Source organism: Eubalaena glacialis, chromosome X, assembly GCF_028564815.1.
Source record: "Eubalaena glacialis isolate mEubGla1 chromosome X, mEubGla1.1.hap2.+ XY, whole genome shotgun sequence".
NCBI lineage: Eukaryota > Metazoa > Chordata > Mammalia > Artiodactyla > Balaenidae > Eubalaena > Eubalaena glacialis.
This window is the reverse complement of record NC_083736.1, coordinates 93,365,803-93,387,438: the sequence shown is the minus strand read 5'-3', so window position 1 is coordinate 93,387,438 and position 21,636 is coordinate 93,365,803. Positions and strand designations below refer to the sequence as shown.

General features: G+C 40.9%; 1 protein-coding gene across 1 annotated transcript; it reads right to left on the bottom strand.

Annotated features, from left to right (window-relative positions):
* Nucleotides 1-1,488: 1,488 nt before the first annotated feature.
* Nucleotides 1,489-17,152, bottom strand: TNMD (tenomodulin). Its single transcript, XM_061178917.1, has 7 exons — nt 17,105-17,152; nt 16,807-16,938; nt 7,651-7,791; nt 7,339-7,440; nt 3,979-4,132; nt 2,179-2,348; nt 1,489-1,698 (listed from the first exon to the last, which is right to left on the bottom strand). The coding sequence occupies exons 1-7, from the start codon at nt 17,150-17,152 to the stop codon at nt 1,489-1,491; spliced, it is 957 nt and encodes a 318-aa protein (XP_061034900.1).
* Between the last annotated feature and the right edge of the window lie 4,484 nt (nt 17,153-21,636).

Sequence of the window (21,636 nt, the reverse complement as noted above, 5' to 3'; positions counted from 1 at the left end):
GGTCAATCTTAAAAACCAATGTTAAAAATGAAAAATTTATTTAAAAATGATAGAGAACATTGTAAAGTCATACAACCTCAAATTAATCTCCTATCTTTTACATTTTTCTATTTCAACTACAAATTAATGCCCATTATGATAAATGAAGTATTCCAAAATTTTCAGATGTCTTCTAAATCATGAATAAAAAAAGAAAATATTTTCAGTGATGTTGCATTGTTAGATATATTTTATTGTGCTCTCATCCTGTGAAAATTGGTAATCTAAGTATGGCATGTATGTTAATTATGAATTAATGACTGGCTAATCTTAACTCAGCCTTGGGCAAATCTGCTTCCATTTGCTTCCTCAACTGTTCAGTGGGGGAAAATGACTCCTGGCCTACAGGCATCTTGAAGATTTTACTCTTTGAAAATGGAAAGTGCCAGACATATTTTCATGACACAATAACTTTGAAGTTGAGCAATGAAGGGGATACCTTCCAATGAAACTAGAAGGGGTGACAGATGGGTATAACAAGAATTTTGAAACTAGAACTGGCTGGGACTCCAAGTTTAACATTACCCTCTAACCGCTTCTTCTCCTCTCTGCTTTGCCCCTTTTCCTATTCCCAAGCCAAGTATCAGGTGATCAATAACTAGGCCTTACCCTTCTTTTAAGAAAGTGCCATACTGCTAGTTTCTTGTGGTTTTGGAGGAAAAACAAAATCCCGTTTGACTCCTCACTTCAGTAGTGTCCTATAATGCCTGTTTCTGTGAATGATATTTATGGGTCCCCATTTTCCAGGTTATTGCCCTGGAAAGTTATGTAACCAGACACTGATCTAAAAGAGAAGTCATACCTGAAGTTTAAGAAGTATTGAATTTGTCCAAAGTTGAGTTCTTGTTCACAGGAAGAGAGCCTGGGACCCTTTTTGCTAGGTTAGCTTTCTCCTTTGCTGAGTCTGAGCACTTAGAATATTTTAGTGTTGGCCTGCTGTGACCCACTGCCTGTCCAGTGGCTTAAGAGATGCTTAAGCAAGTCCACAATATGTCTCTCAGATAATTAAACACTGGGGTATGCACAAAAGGACACATTTTTTTTATGCATCAGTTATGGGGTCATTTTATCATCGGCCCCTATTTCCACTTTCTCAATACAGCCTAGTAAAATACAGTATTTGAGAATCCTTATGCTTTGCCCTTTCCTACTCCCCAAACCTGATGAAATGCAAGTTTTCATCGTTGTCTTCCACGTGAGACGGATCTGCTCCATTTCAGTTGCAGGGAATATTCTTAACAAACACTTACCCACTGTGTTCAGCAGCAATCAGGCCATTGATGATGATGTAGAAGTTTATTAGAACATGAAGAGAAGAATTACCTACAAGTAATTCCGGAGTACTGGCTACCAGGAGCCAAAAGCCTCATAGGCAGAAATTCATCGAATAGCATGCATTTATTATATGTTGGCTGCCAGAAGTTTAAGCACTCGAGCTCAGACTTGCTATTAAACCCTCCCCAGCATGCGGGCCACCCACCAGTTGCAAGGCATGATGACACGACAGATAACCCGCCCTCCTTGGTAGCAGTATGGATACGGGTAGTAACCTAGTAAAGGTTCACAGACGCGGCGGCAGTAGCGGTTGCCTCGACGGCAGTAAATACAACAATAACCTCTCTCATCCAGCATGGGGTCGAATTCTATTCCATTTTCAGTCTGAAAGAAGAAGAAGCCAGTGTTGGAGGGGGCAGGTTCACTAGGAAGAGGTCTACTAAGCAGGGGAGGAGTATAAGACTATAAGAGTTGGGGACTGGTGAGCAATTAAGTTCCTGAGCCTGATCTTGGAGATACATCAATGGATTAGGTCAAGATTGATTTTATTTTTTTTAATTAAAAAAATCTTAGAACAACTTTATTGAGGTATAGTTGATTTACAATGTTGTGTTAATTTTTGCTGTACAGCAAAGTGATTCATTTATACATATATTCTTTTTCATATTCCTTTCCATTATTGTATATTACAGGATATTGACAAGATTGATTTTGAACGAGTCTTCTAGGGATTCCAAGCTTCTTAAATACTTTTTTCTTAAAACAATGACCGTTATCCTTTCAGTGACTTTGATCTGAGGGGTAGTGAGTTTTGTGAGGGCTCTTTGTTTTTCCTCTAACAAGAAAAACGTGAACAGAACTCACATAGTCATTGATCGGGAGTTCTTCCTCGCTTGCTGCTTGTCTGGTGTGACGGGTCTTCTCCACCTTCACTTGAGGGACCACCCACTGCTCATTTTGTTCAATGCCTTTTTTTTCATTGGTAGGAAAGTGAAGGTCTTCACCATCCTCCTCAAAGTCTTGTAACTCTGAAACTAAGGTAATAAACACAAAGTTGTGATACAACTGCTTTGCTTGGGGAACTAGCATTTGGGGATAGAGATTTTCATTGTGTCTTCTCACTGCCATCATTTAGGCATGAATGAACCACTTTTCCAAGCTCCTGCAGCTGATATCTTACGGAGATCTTCCAAAAGAAATTTGACCATTCCCATGTACATAGACTTCTTTGCTCGTTTGGCATCACTTACTGCTTTGCCTTATTAGCATATTAAATTAAAAACTGAGGGCAGGGGACTTTGGTGTCTCCTACAATGATTTTACTCATGGCAGGTGCTCAGTAAATATTTTTTTGGTTGCCTGATTTGATTCAGTGCCCTTTGTCCTCCTTCCTCATCCCTTCTCTTTCCTGTCTTAAAAAATTTTAAACTTGGTATTTAGAAATTATCTTAGATTTACAGAAGAGTTGCAAAGATAGCACAGAGTTTCTGTATACCTTTCACCCAATTTCCCCTAACGTTAGCATCTTACATAACCACGGTACAATGATCAAAACTAAGAAATTAGCATTGGTACAATACAATTAACTAAACTACAGACTTTATTCAGATTTCATCATGATTTCCACTAACGTCCTTTAGGAGAAGAATGTTGAAGCAGAAGTTGTAGTAATTGCACTTAGTTGCTTTTTTTTTGCTGGTTGGGTCTTTGTTGCTGCGAGTGGGCTTTCTCTAGTTGTGGGGAGCGGGGACTATTCTTCATTGTGGTGCGGGGGCTTCTCTTGTTGAGGAGCACAGGATCTAGGTGCGTGGGCTTCAGTAGTTGCAGCACTCGGGCTCAGTAGTTGTGGCTCGCAGGCTTAGTTGCTCCGCAGCATGTGGGATCTTCCCGGACCAGGGATCGAACCCGTGTCCCCTGCATTGTCAGGCGGATTCTTAACCACTGCACCACCAGTGAAGTCCCTAGTTGCCTTTTTTTAAGGCCAAAGAGTACCAATAGATGCCTGCATTGGTTAGAGCATTCTCTCTTGGGAAATGTAGTAATCTGTGCTGTCCAGAATGAGGGAGGCCAAATTCTATACTAGCTGGGCAGAATAAGATGTCCAGGGACTTTGCCCTCTCTATGGGCTGACTGGAAGTTGAGAGCTGGAGTCTTTTACTCTGGACCTTTAGCACCCAATTACTTTTATACTGATTCCTAAAATAGCCACAAAGAAATTTGTATTGCAGTGACTGTCCTATCATCCGGGGAGGATGCCACCATTTGATATAGAAAATCCTTCTTGAGACAACAGAGCATTGTTTTGGCTCTTCTCTCCTCTGTTCTTGGGTTGGGCACACAGTGGTTTGAGCCATAGTCTGGTAGCCCGACTGCAATGAATATAGATGTGCAAAGAGAGACAGATTAGCTTTTTGCTATCACTACTCACATTAGGGTGGCGTTACCTTTGCTGGGATATTTAAAAGCCTGTCAGCATTAACTTATCTGATTTATAACTTGGCTGTGAAAAATTCCCTCCTCACTGGCAGTCAGCATATACAGTTTCATGTAAGAAGATATAAGCTGATCATTTGTTTTCCTAGAAGTGTAGTTTCTGAATGCTGGGAACATTAACCTGTTACTGACTTTGGAAAACAGAGGAGGAGGAGGAGAAGGAGGCCATACCTGCTATTAGAGTGGGATTGATCCAATACATGGTCACATTATCACAAATCTCCAGAATTTTGGAATTTTTAAGAAAGTCTCGGTTTTCAATAGGCTTTTCTGCTGGGACCCAAATCACTGACTGTTCAAAGAAAGTTGTGGTAATTTCTTCATTCTGAGAGAAGAAAGTAGTTCAGGGTGGGGATAGGCAGAGAAATTAATAAAATGAGTGAGACATTATGGGATCCTGGAAAATACCATATTTCGAGTCTGAATAATAATTCCAGTCCCAGAGCTCCCAGTGAAGTAGATGCCCTTGGGAGAGTTAACAACTGATCCCTCCCTCTCCCGTCTAACAGTAGGGCTGCTCACTGAAACAGGAGCCTTCTCTGCTACCATTTCCCTTAAAGTCAGGAAGGCTTTCCATCATTTTCTGGGCCTCCCACTGGGCCATGTATGTTTTAATTTGGGCTTCTGGAACCCTGAGTGATTTACATTTGTTTTCTTTCTTTTAAATGGATGTTGTGAGTGCCTGCCTTGTTTTAGGTTTACGACTAGGATTGCAAGCTGAATTTGATCTCAAGCTGAAAAACACTCCTGTAATCCAAATTGGTGAAATCACTTAAGTAGCAACAGAACCTAATATTTTGGTTTCACAAGATTGTGTGTTAATGGTATAGTTGTAGTACCAAAGATACTTTGTTTCAAAGTCAGGTCTAACTTGTGACTTCACTGGCCTTGCTACTATTTTACTCCTTTCACTCTAGATGCTTAGAATTTGTCTCACAGAATGTTTTTTGTTTAGGTAGCCTCTCTTATATTGTCAAGAATGCCCCCTTCTCTTCTGTTTCTAGTGTTGGAAGTAGTTGTCTTGTATACCTAGCTCTTAATCATCTGTCTCCTGGGCTTTGACATTTTTTCCCCTACTCTTAATAAGGCTTTTCCTTTTCTCCTTTGTTTCTTTCTAGCTTTATGATTTCAGTGTTTTTATTCTTTGAAATATGGCTTTGTAATTTTTTCTCCTAGTCACTTAAAACTCTCATCTTAGCTCCTTTGCCCTTGAGTCTGTAAAGACTTGGGATGCATTGAAAGGGACTGTATAAAATGAGGTTGGTACGTTGACTAGCTTTGTTAGCAAAATCAGGGCTATTTATATACCTGCTCTGCATGTTTAACATGTACAAAGTATGGATACAGTGGTGAGGGAAGTGCAGAATAAGAGGGTTTTTGTCATTCAGGACCACAAATTTGTCTCATTAAAAAAATCTGTAGCCTGAATTTAAAAAAAATAGGATTTTCTTGAAGATAAAGCAATTTCACTATCATGAGATGAATACTTGTGTTATTTAGACAATCTGACAATATTAACTGAAGAATAAATTAGGACCAAAATGAGACATTATGGGCCTTTGCCTTTAACTTTTTTTTTTTTTTTTTTGCCATGCTGCATGTGGGATCTTAGTCCCCCTGCAGTGGAAGCACGGAGTCTTAACCACTGAACTGCCACAGAAGTCCCAGCCTTTAACTTTTTCAGAAAAATAAATCTTGTTGTGTCAGTTCGGGAAGTCATTGCTGGCTGGCCCTACTCAAATGCTTACCTTATTTTCTGTAAAAAGCAGCATATGATATTGGATATAATAGCTTTTTATCTTCTTGATTCTCCTTCCATCTTACTTTTGCCCCCTATAGTAATCCCTAATATCCTGGAAGTTGTTCTGTTCCTCAGATGCATCCAAATTAGGCTTATTTAAAAAAAAAAAATCTCCAAAACTTTTCACTTGCCATAGACCTTGGGAGCAGAGCATCGTCTTTGGGGGAAATCTTCTTTTTCTTAGAAATTCTAGGAACCAGGGTCTGTAACTTCTCTGGACATGAGGAGACTAATATCATGTCTGTGGGAGCCAGTGACAACCCTGAGACTTGGGTAATGGAAAGAAAAAAGTGATCCCCACATCACCTCACCCCCCAAAATAAGAAAAGTAAAAGAAAAAAATAAATGAGTAGATGAGAATTAACATGGAGAGAGTTGGGCAGGAGAAAAGTGAAAAAGAACCTGGGAGAGACAGAAGAAAATGAAAGAGGTATTTACAGTATATAGAGAGGCCACTGTGCCTTTGGCATAATCTCAGTTTAGATTTGCCAGTTAAACACTAAAACAAACCAACCCAACCCAATATTTGTTTCTTCTGACTACAGTGGAGGTATGCTGTCATAGATAGCAGCATACCATAATTACAGTCAGGATATCAGGGAAAAATTAAGTCTCCTGGGCCTTACCGATGGCTGTATTTTAGGCAATAATCCTCCATCTCCCACTAGGCCTATAGCGGCCATTCTGCAATTGCACTGGTGCCCTAGGTCAGGGGTCCCCAACCCCCTGGCCTGTTAGGAACCCGGCTGCACAGCAGGAGGTGAGCGGCAGGCGAGAGAGCAAAGCTTCATCCATCGCTCGCATTACCGCCTGAACCATCCCCTGTCCCCGGGCCGTGGAAAAATTGTCTTCCACGAAACCGGTCCCTGGTGCCAAAAATGTTGCGGACCACTGCCCTAGGTTACCTCACCATGGCCTGGGAGTGTGCTTTCAGAGAATTTGTATTATACTGTAGTTCTCACCTTCTTTACTTTTGTCTTTCCTAGTGATATGTTAAAGGTGGATTATTCCATTAGCAGCCCAGCATAAAATGGTAAGGTGAGTGAACTGAAATCTCTTTTTATTTAATTTTTAATTTTTGATTGAAGTATAGTTGATTTACAATGTTGTGTTAGTTTCAGGTATACAGCAAAGTGATTCAGTTATATTTTATATATATACATGTATATATATATTCTTTTTCAGATTCTTTTTCCCTATAGGTTATTACAAGATATTGAGTAGAGTTCCCTGTGCTATACAGTAGGTCCTTGTTGGTCATCTATTTTATATATAGTAGTGTTGAACTAAAATCTTTAGAATAGGTGAATGTCACAGTGTGACAAAAGTGGCAAGGATCCAGGTGGCCTTGGGGCTTTTTTTCAGGACTTTATCTTTGGCAGGATTGGTTTTGTTCCTCCGGCTCATCCCTCTTACCAGAAATCTTTGGTTTGGAAGCAAATGTACATAATGGTTACCTGGGTATAAAAGTACAGCGTTGGACTTAAAAGCATGAACTTTAGGTTTGTTGAAAGGCCTGAGTTCAAGATCCCAATCAGCTCTGCGCTAGCTGTGTAACCTTGGACAAGTCACTTTTTGGTCTGCATCTGAAAATGGGGATGATAATAGTACCTATCTATAGGGTTGTTGTGAGAATCAAATGAGGGTAAAGCATTTAGTACAATGTCTGACACAGAGTTAGCCCCCAATAAATTATGGCTTTTACTATTACTATTATTTTTCTTACATACCTCATCTATTTCTTCCTCTGGTTCAGAAAATTCAGGAATCACTTTAATCTGAGTTTTGATGAAGCATTTTTGAAGACCTACAAAGTAAATGCCAGTGTATCCCTATAAAACAGACAAAAAATAACAAAACTTCCTGAAATAGCCACAATTAATGAGTTTCATGGTTTGTCAGGGCCCCAGGCTGGCAAAATTTGAATTCAAAGGGAAAGCTTTGTCTTATAAATTAAATGGAGGCTACAGGCTATTTTTAACTTGTCTCAAATGTTCTAATATTTTAAGTGGGAAGCTTTAGGGGGAAAATATCCAACTTACATTTTTAAAGTCATGTACTTCCAATGTTTCATCAGTGCCATTTCCACTTCTGAATATTTCAGTTCTGGTCACGGGATCAATTTCCATGTAAATCTTCTTCTTCTCTCCGTTGCTGTAGAAAGTGTGCTCCATGTCATATGTCTGGGAGAACAGAGGAAATCAAGCTCTAAGATACTCAGTATGTCCCTTCATAAGACACTTTAATTGGGTAATATCTGGGGCACCTTCTTTTTCCAGAACCTTTGTAGAGAGGTGCCATCTCAGCAGCTTGCCGTTGGGAATTCTCTGAGACTCGAGATTAAAGTGAGGTGTTTTTTGGCACTGGAGCTGATATGGGGATCCCTTCAGAGCCAGTATTTTGTATTCAAGCCAAGTTGCTGAACTAATTACTAAGAATTCCAACAGTTTTCTTGGCAGCCTTGACTAAATAGCAAATGGTATTTTGCAAAGCAGCCTGTAAGGTGTTTTCCACTTGTGGTAAGCAGAGGAATCACCAAAAACCTATACTGCTTCTTTAAACTACCAATTCCCTTTCTAAGTACTCAGTAGTCACCCACTTACTCCCTGTGAAATTCACTAGGGCTGAGAAAGAGATTTGAGCAGATTTAGAATGTTTAGGCCTTGCTCTTTATCTTATCCATCCAGGGATTTAATATTGTCTCAACAGTCTTGGATCTGTACTTTTTAGACTCTGAAGACTCTGAAGACCATTCTCTTTGGTGAATATTAGATAATCGTCTTACCCTGACCTCAATTGCTTCCTTTTGTCCTTTAAGCTCCAGGAAACATTTACTGCCTTCCCCTAACCTTTTCTGTTATGGGCTAACCAAATTCATTCAGTTGATTCCTGATTTTTCTTTTCCAAACCCGATTCAGCTGACTTCAAGTTCTCCAGATTCTCCTGCATATAGAATTCAACAGCTGTGAATTGTAATATGCACTATGTAATATGGAGTGTCCCAAGAAGATCGCCTTGGCAAAGCTGCATATCAGGTTGCTCTTGAGTGGTTGAAACAAAACCCCAGACTCTCTCCTACCCTCTAAAGGAGACAATTTTTCTAAGGACCAAAAGGACCAGTCCCATAGAGTATCCCAGTCTATTAATAAGCCCATTACTTATAACCGAGGACATGTTTATAGCTAGAAGCAAATAAGTAACCTAAAGGAATTTGTTACCTGCCACAAACCAGGCCAGACCTGATGGTGCCATGTGGAAGTCTATCTTATCCCTGTTGTTAGGAGGCCTTTGGCTATCGAGTTTCTTCATTCTCATTTTTCCTTATGAAAAGCATTTGGTAAACTAAAAGCCTGAAAAAGCAAGTCATCTACAGAGCCATTGTTGCTTTCTAATGATACTGTTCCCAGTGGCAGTCTTGTATTGCTTGTGCTGGGTTGGGTTGTTTTTTAATGTCTGCCGGTATCTGTGACTGAATGTTAGTATAACCTGGTCAAATTTTCCCCACCTCAAGTAGAAAAACAAATTGGAAGGGTTTGTAGAAGCAATATTACTTCAAGTGTGAAAAGTTGATGTAGTCGCTGAATAGGAAAACAAGAGACGATGTCATTTACCTCTTTGCTGCCCTACAGTGCCTTGGACATGGTCAGAGCTGAAGTATATGTTGAATACCTTTTCCCCACCAAGGGCAAATTCTCATCTTCCGAAAGAGAGATTTTGAGCATTGGCAAGGTCTTTTAAGAGACCATATTTTAAAAGGGGAAGGAAAACAGTATTTAGAACTTTCCAGCAACTGCAGAGTTAACACAGCAAGTCTGGCCTGCTTTGTGACAGGTAGAACATTTCTTTAGACTTGTTATTTGCTTCTAGTTATAAATTTGTCCTCAGTTCCAGCTCTGCAGCCAGCTTGAGAAACTTCTACCTATGGCAACAAATTGAGCTCTCAGTGGGCCTGACCTAAGTAGAGGAGAGAGGCATCTACTTCAGATCCAGCCTTGTCAGATCTCCCAACAGGGGGGAATTTCTTTAGAAATACTATCCATTGTTGAGACAAATGTCGACAGCCCTAGTCATTGGTGGTGGGGTGGGGTGTTTGTTTCATCAGTAGTACAACTGATGGATTATTGCACGGAAAAATGAGGTTAGAGACTAGGGGATGTTGGAACACTGCCTACCTGGGCAAAAGAGAAAATACAGGCTGTATTTTCAATCATTGGTAGAAGACTATGGAACCATACTGGTGACATTTAGGATTTCAGTGTACTTCTGTGGAATGAGTTTTCCTGCACTGTTGGCAATGCACTTCACTTGGACACCTTGCTAGATGAAAACTATTGGAAACTGCCAAGCTTAGCAGATCTTGATTATTTTCAGCATTCTTTCAAAGAGGTTTTTTTTTTTTTTGGTAGGGGAGGAGGGGTCCATTCTGATTGTATTTATTCACTAGCATATTGCCTTTTTGATAGTAATGGTAGTGGGATCAGAATGACTTCATTTATACGTAAAATCTGGGTGGGGGTAGGGAGCTATATATTCACTCAGATGGAATTCCACTATCAAAGGTGCCCTTTTGGAACAGACTGTCCTTTGTCTAGGAAGATGATGCCGGTGGCCCACTTTGGACTGCTTAGGGATGGGTTTGAGCAAATCCAGACATACTGTCTGGTCCGGGTCCCTGTGGAGCACATTGCCTGGGTAATGGCTGTGCAAGCTTCACTGGCCCATATGAAGACTGAGCTCATGCCTTTGGCTTCAGAAGTACTTTTCTGTCTACTAAGCTCACTGGCTCAGGGGCTGAGGGTCTTTCTGGAGATGAGGGAATAAATGGTTTTGTCCACTCCAGGTGCAAACTAAAGCAGAGAAGGATGACCGGTCTGAGAGAAGTGTGAGTGGGTTCCCAGTAGTTCATCTCAGACTGCCTCCAACTCAGCTTTATTCCAGGAAGGACAGAGCAGGGACAGAGTATGATGAGAAGTACGCTTCCACCAAACCGGCACATTAGGGCAAGTTAATCTTTGGTGTTTCTAGCTTCCCTTTTCTGTTCTTTTTATATCCTGCCCTCTTTGTACCTTCCTAGCCCTTCCTCCTCTTCCCATCTCCCTCTATTCCTCTGTCTCCTGTCCAGACATCTAGGAATCTCATGGTGCTTCAGGTACCTTATATGAAAGAAGAAATCCATCTGACAACTGATCTCACACTAAGGTATTAGTGATGGGTGTTTGTCTGTTAAAAAAAACTGAGTGCAATACTTAACTCAAAGGAATGAATTACTAATGGTGGTTTTTAAGCACAATGGCACCAGGAATAAGAGATATATTAAGGGCAAGGGCATCTTTCCAGCAGCACTCAAATGGGTTCCCACTCCATCCACACATAAGGCTGGTCTCAACTATGAAGGACCGGAACACTGGCGTTGGACAGGGAAACCAATGGGATGGAATATGACTCAGGAGTGAAACGAGATAGATACGTGGTGAACCCCAAGGAGTGAGGGATGTAAGAAGACCACACTGACAAAACGTGGAGAGAACACAAACTCACTTCTCTTCCCTGCTCAGGAATTCTTTCCTCAGTCCAGTTAAATTCTCCACTCAGGCAGCAAATGAGCCCTAACATCCTCCTTTCACAGTTTGCTGTGTTTTCTGGCCTCAATTTGTGACAGTCTCTGAGATCAGAAAAGAAAGATTTTTACAAAAAGTAAAGCTGCCTCAGACCTCAGTGTGACGGTTCTGTTTTGGGGCAGGTAGCTTTAGCTTGTCCTGAAAGGGATTTGAGGACATTTGGCTTAGGTTTGTTTTTTGAAGCCTATGATTAATCTAGCTGTTCTTCTCTCCACCTTCATTTCTTACTGTCTGTTTATGAGGTACACTCTCCAAAGGTGAAATACATGCTCAGAATAGCTGGCTAGCAGGTGTTAGGCTGGAAGGAAAGGAAGGGAATGCATTGTACTATATTATTACCAACCTAGCCTGTGGGAATTAAAGGGCCTCTGGGTATTTCTTTAACCAACACAGAGCAGACACATTGTTTCTTATGCAAAGTTGGACTCCTGCATCTTCAATCACCAGTTCTCAGTCCTGAAAAAAACTGGCATAGGCAGCACAGACATTCCTCTTTTTCAAAAAGAAAAAAAGCCCATTTCTTTCATGTCGAACAGCGGTCCCCAACCTTTTTGGCACCAGGGACCGGTTTCGTGGAAGACAATTTTTCCACGGACCGGGGGTGGGGGGAGGATGGTCCAGGCGGTAATTCGGGCGATGGGGAGAAGCAGAGGAAGCTTCGCTGGCTCGCCTGCTGCTCAACTCCTGCTGTGCCGCCCGGTTCCTAACAGGATGCAGACCAGTACCTGCTGGAGGTTGGGGAGCCCTGATGTAGATCCTCAAGCTGGCTTGGAAGTTTCTCCCTACCCACTACCCTCACCACTCCTTGTTCTTAAATGCAGCTGAAGAATAGTGAAAAGACTCTCTAGACCAGGTTCTAGTCTTAGCCTCAACTCTGCCACTTACAAGCTGTGTGACTTTGGACAAGTCACCAAGTGTCTCTGGAGGCTCAGTTGCCGTCTTTATCTCTCACCCATTGCCAAATGCAATGTTGAAGAGTTGACAAAGTCAATTTTTTTAAAAATTGAAATGTAGTTGATTTACAATGTTGTGTTAGTTTCTGGTGTACAGCAAAGTGATTCAGTTATCCGTATATATATAATATATAATAATATATATATTCTTTTTCAGATTCTTTTCCCTTATAGGTTATTATAAGATATTGAATATGGTTCCCTGTGCTATACAGTAGGTCCTTATTGTTTATCTATTTTATATACAGTAGTTTGACAAAATCAATTCTGTTCAGGTTTGGCTAATACCTGTCAGGTTGAACCGTTGGACTGCTACTACCTGTTGATTTCCTGGGCCGCTTTCCCTACAGTAGCCCCCATCCCTCTCTCAGCCACTGAAGGACAGCTCCCTTTGAAGACCTAGGTTTTTTCTGGCTGGTACCAAGTAAGTTGCCCAGCAAATGCCTTAGGAGAATGAAGAGACTGAATACGAATGTGCCCCTAGTAGCCGGAGTCCTACTCTACATAATCGATGCTGCCCCTTGGCAGCCGGGACCAAGAGCTAGCCCGTGACAGTGGCTGGACAAGGGTGGACTTTGCTCTTGAAATGGTTTGAGAGGAAAATAAAATGAAGTCTTTTTCAAAACGCTGACGTGGCACCATCTGGTGAAGCTCAGTCCCCCTGCTAAAGAGATTTCAGCTCCATCTCCATCTCTTCCCTTGAGGGGATGAAATGCTTCTCCAGACCCACATTTTACCCATCAAACTGCTGTGTAGGAAAGCCCAGGGAACTCGGGGAAGAAAGTTGTATCCCCTGTGTGCCTAGAGGGGGAGTGAAGAAAGTTGGTCTCTGGCCAACTTAAAGAAATAGGCACAGGAAAGCCCGATCCAGACTTAGCAGGAAAGTGCTTTTTCTGAGCAAAAGATTTTCAGCCTAGAGTGCTGTTGGGTCTGCAGTCTTGAGTAAAACTCTTTTAATGGTCATCTGCAGTTGAGGTGAAGGGGAGGTCAGATGGATGCCCACCTATCCTACCCCTTCTCATCTCATCCTGGTAGTATGCAGAAGTTGAGGAGACATCCCCAGGAATCTGTGGATTGCTGTGTGGGCTTTAGGACTTAGCCTTTCCAAATAGCCCTAAAGTCACCAGGAGGTTCCTATATATGGCAGGAAGGGCAGCATTTCATTAATTTAATTTATTATTCTTCTGCCTCATTCTACAAAGGATTGGAAGGGATAGGCTACAAGGTCTGTGTTACATCTATCAACTGTTGGTTTAAAGGCTAGAATTTTTCTGACTTGTTTTCTCTATGTTGGATGAATTAGCTGGGGAGTTGATTTCTGATTGTTTCAGGTTCAATGTGTAATACAGGGAGCTTTAAGCAAGAATGTTTCTCTTGGGAATCTGCTTCAAAGACATCTGGGCAGTCACTGCCTGGAAGTGGAGCCTTGTCATGCTCTCTCAAAATCTCTGGGACTGAATCGGTCCTCTGCTTGGTTGAGAAAGCTGAATACAGAACTCGAGGGACTGGCTTTCATTCAGCTCAAGTGGCTTCTATATGTGGCTGTGGGTTGGGGATCTGTAGCCTGTAAGGGAGTGCAACAGCTCTCCCAAAGTTAGTCTTCCTTGTTTCATTTTATTTTCATCCCTTTCTCTCTCCCTGTCTCCCTGTCTCCCTCTCTCTCTCTCTCTCTCTCTCTCTCTCTCTCTCTCTCTCTCTCTCGTGTGTGTGTGTGTGCTCATGCCTGAGATGTGTGAGGAGAGGGAGTCCATCACGGCTTACTCCCCGTTTTAGATCAAGAATCTGGATATTTTGTCCACACCAAGGTGGGAGGTAATAGAAGGAGGAGGGGGGAAATTACTGGCATGGAAATGTCAACACCAGATGTGGAATGTTAAATAAACACTTAATTATAAACAGATGTCAAAAAGCAAAATAAAAAGGATGTGTGGCGGAGGCTAGAGGAGCAAATGCTAAGAACTTGGAGAAAGTCCCGGGATGCCAAACACGTCACTGTCATCCATAAGCTCAGCAGTATCACCGGTTCTCTCCACCAAGGGCCCCAAGAGTCCCCACAGGTCCCACAGGCTTGTAAAGGAAAGTCCAGAAGAGCCTGGGTTTTAATCTGCTAACTGCTGTTTCTTGCCAGGCCATACTCTTTAGGGGAGCCTCTTTAATTTGTGCAAGATGCCTGGATCCTTTTCCTCTGCAAATCTTCTTCCAAGACCAATCTGACTACTCTTCACTTCCCAGCAATCATAAGTCAGCTCTGAGGCAGGCTTATTGGCAGCCTTAGCCATTGGAAACAACAGATGTTCCCTGGGGCTTTTTGTCTGGGAACTAAAGGCAGTGGGCTTAGTGGAGCATCCACATCTCCAGCTGGTTCCTCAGTTTGCAATGGACCCAGCCTGGTCTTGTGGGGAAGGCTGGGACTTAAATATCAAAGGCAATAAATTGTAACTCCCCATTGGAACAGAGAACAAACAACCTTTGTTCATGGTGGAAAAACTTGCCCCAGGAGACACCTATTTATCATCTTTTACCAGATTACTTTGTAATGATTTTGTTCATTTCTGAGAATCCCTTTGCTAAAAATCACATCCTAAGACGGATTACTTCTTGAGAGATTTGGTTCTTGATAAACTTTATTTGGTAGCATACCTCACCTCTTCTGTGCATGCAGTGACTAGGTTTTACATTTGAGGAATCACAGGATTGCTCCTTATAATGCATTAAAAAGTGAACTGGAGTGAGAAGCAAAGACGATATAATACAGGAGCAGAGGCGACCATGGGCTCTGTTAGTGAGCTTGGCACCTTGCTAGATAAAAGCAAGGTTCCCACCTATTCATTTATAGTTGCACCGAGACGAATAGCATTGTAAGTTTAGAAAAACACATAAACTTTTTCAAAATAGAATTTGCAATTCCAATGGCTAAAATAAAACTAGAAAAACCATCTGGCCCCATGTTTAGGCAGACATGTATGGGTGCTCAGAAGGGCTAGCTACCTACTACACCCAGCTAAGAACATTATGGCCATGGAGGATGAAAGGGTTTATTCTCCTCTAACCCATCTGTAATTGTTAAGAGGATCCAAGATTCAATTTGTGGGACAGCATGTTACCTTGGGAATTAGCTAAGTAATAGCAGAATTGGATTGGTATTCATCTTGGCACTCTTATTCATTTGTTGTTTCTTTCCTGATCTCAATTGCTTTGCCCACCTTGCTAGTCTGAATATAGGTGGCTTCTCTAGAAAGACATGTGAACAGTAAGCAGTTCAGAAGCAGAGAGCAGTGAGAGAGATAAGAGAAAGGGCTAACTATAGGCAATGGATGACGTGTGAAATCCTTTCTGGAACAAGGTATAAATAAGAAAGCAAGTAAACAAAGTTTGCTGTTCATTCTCCCTCTGACTTAAACTTGATAAGGTAGCCTCTAGTACTAAATGAAAGTGGGTATGGTAGCAGAGATGAAGAATCCAAAGGTGGCTATGCCTTACTTCTCTGTTTTCTTTTGGACACTTGTCCACTTGATTTTGTATTTTCTACACTTCCTCACCCCCTGCCTCTCCTTCCTCATTGATCCATATTCTTTCCTCTCTGCTCCTATCACTCCTTTGGCCCCTAATGGTTCATCCCAATCCATTATCTTCTTGTATTTTATCCTCCCTCCTGGATTTTTGCCTTTCCCTTCCTACGTCTGTTATCAAATAGAAATGAGCATCCCACGACAACAAATTAATAACAATGGTAGCAACAACAACATCCCACATGCAGAGAGAAAAATGTGGCAAAGCCAGAAAACCATCTTCACAGTTTGTAGCTTGTACATTTATTAATTCTCTTTCAAATGGAAATTGTTGGCATGAAGGGACTATGATTTTCTTTGGGTCACATCTAAACTTAGCCACTGTGTGTGAGCCCGGGAGTAACAATAACACTAAGGTACACTAATGTCAACTACAATGGCCAGCCAAGCTTCACCAAATAACCATAGTATCAGAAGCATTATGAGATATCTGTGATTAATGACTTGGTGTCACTTTTCTACCTTGTAGCACTACTATTTCAGTGGGACACCAACGACTGTGGCTCTTGAGAAGCTGAAAAGCTCTAGGTTTCTCGGTTTTCTTTTTCGAGTCACAAATAAACATGAATTCAGGTGTGAGAACTGCTCCTTCTGAAAAGGAGTTTGCTGCCTGTCCTCACAGCAGATGCATTAAGTCAGAAACATAATCCCTGAAAATCCTTTGCTGCCATTTCTCGTGGTTTCTTCTCATGTGGTAGTATAATTACTTTTCCATCAGTTTCTGCCCAGATAATTGAAAGAAAGATGGAAAGTATTTTTTCTTACAGTAAAAAGTTTGCTTCTGCGAGGAATCTTAACTCCTTATAAAAGCATTATAAAAGAATGGGTAATTCTACATCTTATTACTAACCAAAATGCAGAAAACATATTTTTCCTTTACCAAAATAATTAGGCAAAAAAGAGAGAGCAAACCTTGACTGAGTTTTTCATACCACCAAAAAATATACACAAAAAGAACTTAATGACTTTCATTTTCAGAGTAATATACATGTCAAGCACTAATTAAATTCAATCAAACTCAAAACAGAAACACTGGATAATAAAGTGCATTTACTCACTTTTTTGGGTGTCTCAGGCCAGAAGTGCTTGCCCCCCCAAAACAGGACAATTAGAGTTAGGGCGAGGATACCGAACACCAGTCCACAAATCTTAAGTGATTTACATATCTTCTTGGATTTAGAAGCTTCTGCCTAAGCAAAGAACAGAGAGAATAAAACAATACACAATAGCCCTTAAAATTGCAAGCCATAATTCAAAGTCACTTGATTTCACTTTTTAATGTTCATATTGCAATATGATAAATCTGTGAAGCCATGCTTCTGCTCAAAAGGGAATAAAAAATATGAATCAACTTACATTTAGAATGTGACAGTCCTCACAGTTCTCTGGAGGATTCTTTGCCATGGTCTCTCAGCACACAGCACTCTTTCCCTGCTTTGAGAGGACTAAGAGACCACTGCTGAGGTGGAGTTGCAAGTGAGTCGGCTAACAGATGCCAGAGGAGAAGCTGAATTTATATGGCTCAAATATGTCATACCAGAGCCTGAGGGAGCCCAGGGGGCTCCTGTGCTGCGATTTGTTACATAGATATACCCATATATGTATATAACTTCTGTGCACAGAATTCCATCCAGAATGGCAAAGACAGAAGGTTATAATGAAAACTATTGTCCTGGGGGTTGGTTTGGAAGGGGATCAAGCCTAGGACACATTGAAATGATTTTTCACTATGAACTTAAAATATCAGTGGCAACACACACTGCACACTCCAGAAATAAGCAAACAAAACAAAAGGAATGAAGTTCTAATTTCAATTCCATCTGCTCTAACAAATATTTATTGCAGGCACTGTGCTTGGGGTAGGAGATTCAGGAATGAACAAGGTAGTGCCTTCTTCACTATGTTAAAGCTCTTTGAGGACTGAGATCAATAGGTAGTCAACTAATTATAATCAGAAACAAGATTTAAAAGGTTAATTATACGTTTTCTTTCTCTCTTCATTCTCTCTCTCTGATTATTTTCCTTTCCTAGGCTCTCTTCCTCAATCTGTTCCTTAATGTTGATATTCCTTATGGTTCTATCTTTGATGATCTTCTCATTCTATATATACACTTCTTGGATGATCTCATCCACTCCCACAGTTTAAAATATCACCTATATATCAATGATTTCCAAATCTGTATCTATAACTCCACTGTCTTTTGAATTTCAAAGCCATTTGAATATCTCTACCTCGATGGACCTCAGGAATCTCAAAACTCAACATGTCCCACATCAAACTCTTCTTCTTTTCACAACCCCTTCCCCCAATCTACTTTCTTTCCCATATTCTTAATCTTGCTTGGTGGCTGAATTAGTTTGCTAGGGCTGCCATAACACAACAGAAATTTATATTCTCACAGCTCTGGAGGCTAGAAGTCCAAGATCAGGGTTGGTTTCTTCTGAGGCCTCTCTCCTTGCCTTGTAGATGGCTTTCCTCATGTTCACATGGTATTCCCCTTCTATGCATGTATATGCCCTAATCTCCTCTTCTTATAAGGACACCAGTCATATTGGATTAGGGCCTATCTGTACGACTTTATTTTTCCTTAATTACCCCTCTAATGGCCCTATCTCCAAATACAGTCACATTAAAAAATAATGGGCATGAGGACTTCAACATATGAATTTGGGTGGGTGGGTGGGGCACAATTCAGTCCGTAACAGTGGAACCATTATTCACCCAGCCTTCAAAACCAGAAACCTGTGGTTCGTCCTAGACTCTCCTCTCTTTGTCACATTCCCTTATCCAATCAGTGACCAGGTATTTTTGATTCTAAATTCTTACATCTGTCAAAGCCACTCTTTTCTCCCTATATTGACTTTTAAAGCCTTAGTTTAGGTTGTCATCTTCTCTGATGAGTCTCAAGTCCATATCTCTAACCCAGGCTGCTCTTAGGGCTCCAGATCCATGGGTCTATCTAACCTGCTAGACGTCCCCATTTGGATATCCTAGAGGTACCTCAAATACCACATGTTCCAAATGGAATTAATTATCTCTGCTTCCAAATATACTCTTCTTTCTACATTATCTCTCTCACTAAATGGCATGATGATCAGTTTCTTGAATAGAAACCTCCAGATGATCCTTGATTTCTTCCTCTCTTGCCTATTTAGGCCTCCATGCCTAATCAATTATTAAATCCAGTCAATTTTGCCTCTGAATTGTCTTCCCAATCTTATTCTCTCTATCCTCAAGTTCCACTGTCTTAGTTGAGGTTCTCATATTTACTTTTAGTGTTGCAATAGAGTCCTAACAGGTTTTCTTGCCTCCAATCCACTTCCTTCAAGATGATCTTTTCTAGGACTCAAATCTGAGGATAATCTCTCCCCTGATTAAAATCCTTCTGTGTCTATTCATTGTCTATTAAATCAAAGCTACTTACAGTGACCTCATAGGCACTTCATGGTCTTGACTCTGCCTAATCCCTCCAAGCCTTGATTTTGGACAATTTCCTCCATAGAGATGGAGCCAACTGGGTGTCTTAGCTGGGCAGAGCCATGGAGCATGTATGTGGGACTTCATCCACATCCTAATATCTTGAAGAAAAATAATTTTCTAACTGTTGCTGACATGATCATGCATGAAATTGATTATGGAAGTTATGAAATATAAATCATGGTTCTATTTGTTCTACAATTCTTTGGCCAACTTTAAAAAAAGAAAAAGAAAGCTATGAGAGCAGTCTTATGAAGAAACCCATGTTTATTGTGTTAGATGGTACCTCCTCAACAATGTTACTCACACTATGCTTCCAATGCCTTCCTTACACCTTATGCTTTACTGATTCTGAGCACGCTCTGCTATTTTACTCTACAGGGCATTTTCACATGCTATATTCTTTGCTTGGGTTTCCCTTCCTCCCCTTGTCTACCTGAAAATTCTCATTTAGCCTTCAAAATACTGCCTAGATGTTACCAGCTCCTGAAAGACTTCCCTGATCTCATCTCTGCCGTGTTTTTCTTCTGAGAAGGCTTGAGATCCTTTAAAACATGCCTCATTTGTTAAAAAGATTGAGTTAAAATAGAGATCAAATCAATATGCCATGAAAGCATAGAAGGAGGAGTGATGAAATCTGTTTCAGGAGAGCAAGGAAAATGGCAGAAAGCACTCAAAATTTCAGTAGATTGTTCGTTTATTAGCAATCTATGTGGCAAGCACTTTTATAGGGGCTAGATATATATTTAGTAGTGGACAAGACCAACACAGTCCCTGATATTATAGAGCTCAGAGGCTAGTTGGGGAGACATAAGTTAAACTAAAAGGAAAAAATCCTGTAAATAAATAAAAATATATACATTATGAAACATGGTAAGAAGGAAATGTTTAAGGTGTTATGAAAGCACCTAAATTGGATTGGGGGAGGTAGTGGTCAGGGCAGTCCATGCTAAGGAGATGTCCCTTAAGCTCAGACCTAAATAATGAGTAGAAGTTAGTTAGCCGGTGTAGAGTGGGAAAAGATTATTCCAGGCAGAGGGACCAGCACATGCAAATACCCTGAAGCAGAAAAGAGGTTGTGTTTGGAGAGTAAAAGGAAAGTCAGTGTGGTGATAATATAGTGAATGAGGAGGAGAGTTGCTTGAGATAAGGCTGAAGAGGTAGGCAGGGACCATATCATACAAGATTGTATCTATTAGGACTGTTTTGGGCTGCATGTAACAGAAACCAAGTTATGGTGGTTTAACAAAGTAAGAGGTTTATTTTTCTGACGTAAAGGAGCCTCAGTGTCAGCAGTTCAGGACTCATATAAGTTTCAGCACCCAAGCATCCATCTTTTTGTTCTATGATCCTTTGAGCATGGCTTCCATCTTCATGCCTCCAAGGTGGCTGTTTTACCTCCAGGCAGCAAAAGGAGAGAATGAAAAGGGCAAAAGACATGTGACAGCTAAGTCTGTCTCTTTCCATCAGGAAAGTAACAGTTTTCCTGGAAGCCCTATCCTGCTGATTTCCGCTTATCTATTAGTTAGAACTGGGTTGGATGGCCGCCCCTAACTATAATGTAGTATGAGGAGGTTTTATTTTCAACTCAGCCTATTACTACTCCTAAAAGAATCCTGGTTTTATTATAGAAGGGGAAACATATTGGGTAGGCAGTTTGCAGTTTCTGCCACAAAGGGTGAGGGGTTTCTTAGTTTATTCTAAGAACAGAGGGAATTCATTGAAGGGTTTTAAGCAGGGGAGATACACAGTTCCTTTTATGTTTATTAGCATCTCTCCAGCTGTTGTGAGAAGGGTGAATTGTAAGGGAGCAAGAATTTTTAAAGGTTGACCAGTTAGAAGGTAACTGCAAGAGATTATGGTGGTTTGGATTAAGGAAGTGGTAGTGGAGATGGAGAGAAGTAGACAGATTTGGGAGGTATACTTTAGAGGTAGCATGTACTTGGTGATAAATTGGATACACAGGGTGAGAGAAAGGGAGGAATAAAAAAATGATTCATGTATTTCTGGTCTGTGCATTTGGGTGGAGAGTGGTGCTGTTCACTGGGATTAGGAAACATGGAAGAACAGTTTGGGGTGATGAGTATGGACATGTTGAATTTGAGCTGCTTATGAAGCATGCAAGAGGAGATGTCTTGTTGGCAGTTGAACATATGTGTCTGGAACTCAGAAGACAGGCCCTGGAGTGGATATAGAGATTTGGGAGCCATTTGCCTGTGGATGGTATTCAAAGCTATGGGAGTTGATGGCATGGTCTAGAGAATGAGTGCAGAATAGAAGGAGAAAAAAGCTCAAGACTGACCACTGGGGAATCTTCAAGAGTTATTTATTTAAAAATATACTTTTAGAATGGTTTTCACATTTTTATTAAAAAATACATACTCATTATAAAATAAGCAAGCAATATAGA

Excerpts from the sequence above, each read along its gene's own strand:
- TNMD (XM_061178917.1), bottom strand. The coding sequence starts at position 17,152 with ATGGCAAAGAATCCTCCAGAGAACTGTGAGGACTGTCACATTCTAAAT. Across the intron at positions 16,939-17,104 it reads AGGACTGTCACATTCTAAAT|GCAGAAGCTTCTAAATCCAA; the intron begins GTAAGTTGATTC and ends TTCTTTGCTTAG. Across the intron at positions 2,349-3,978 it reads CAATCCCACTCTAATAGCAG|TTTCAGAGTTACAAGACTTT; the intron begins GTATGGCCTCCT and ends TTATTACCTTAG.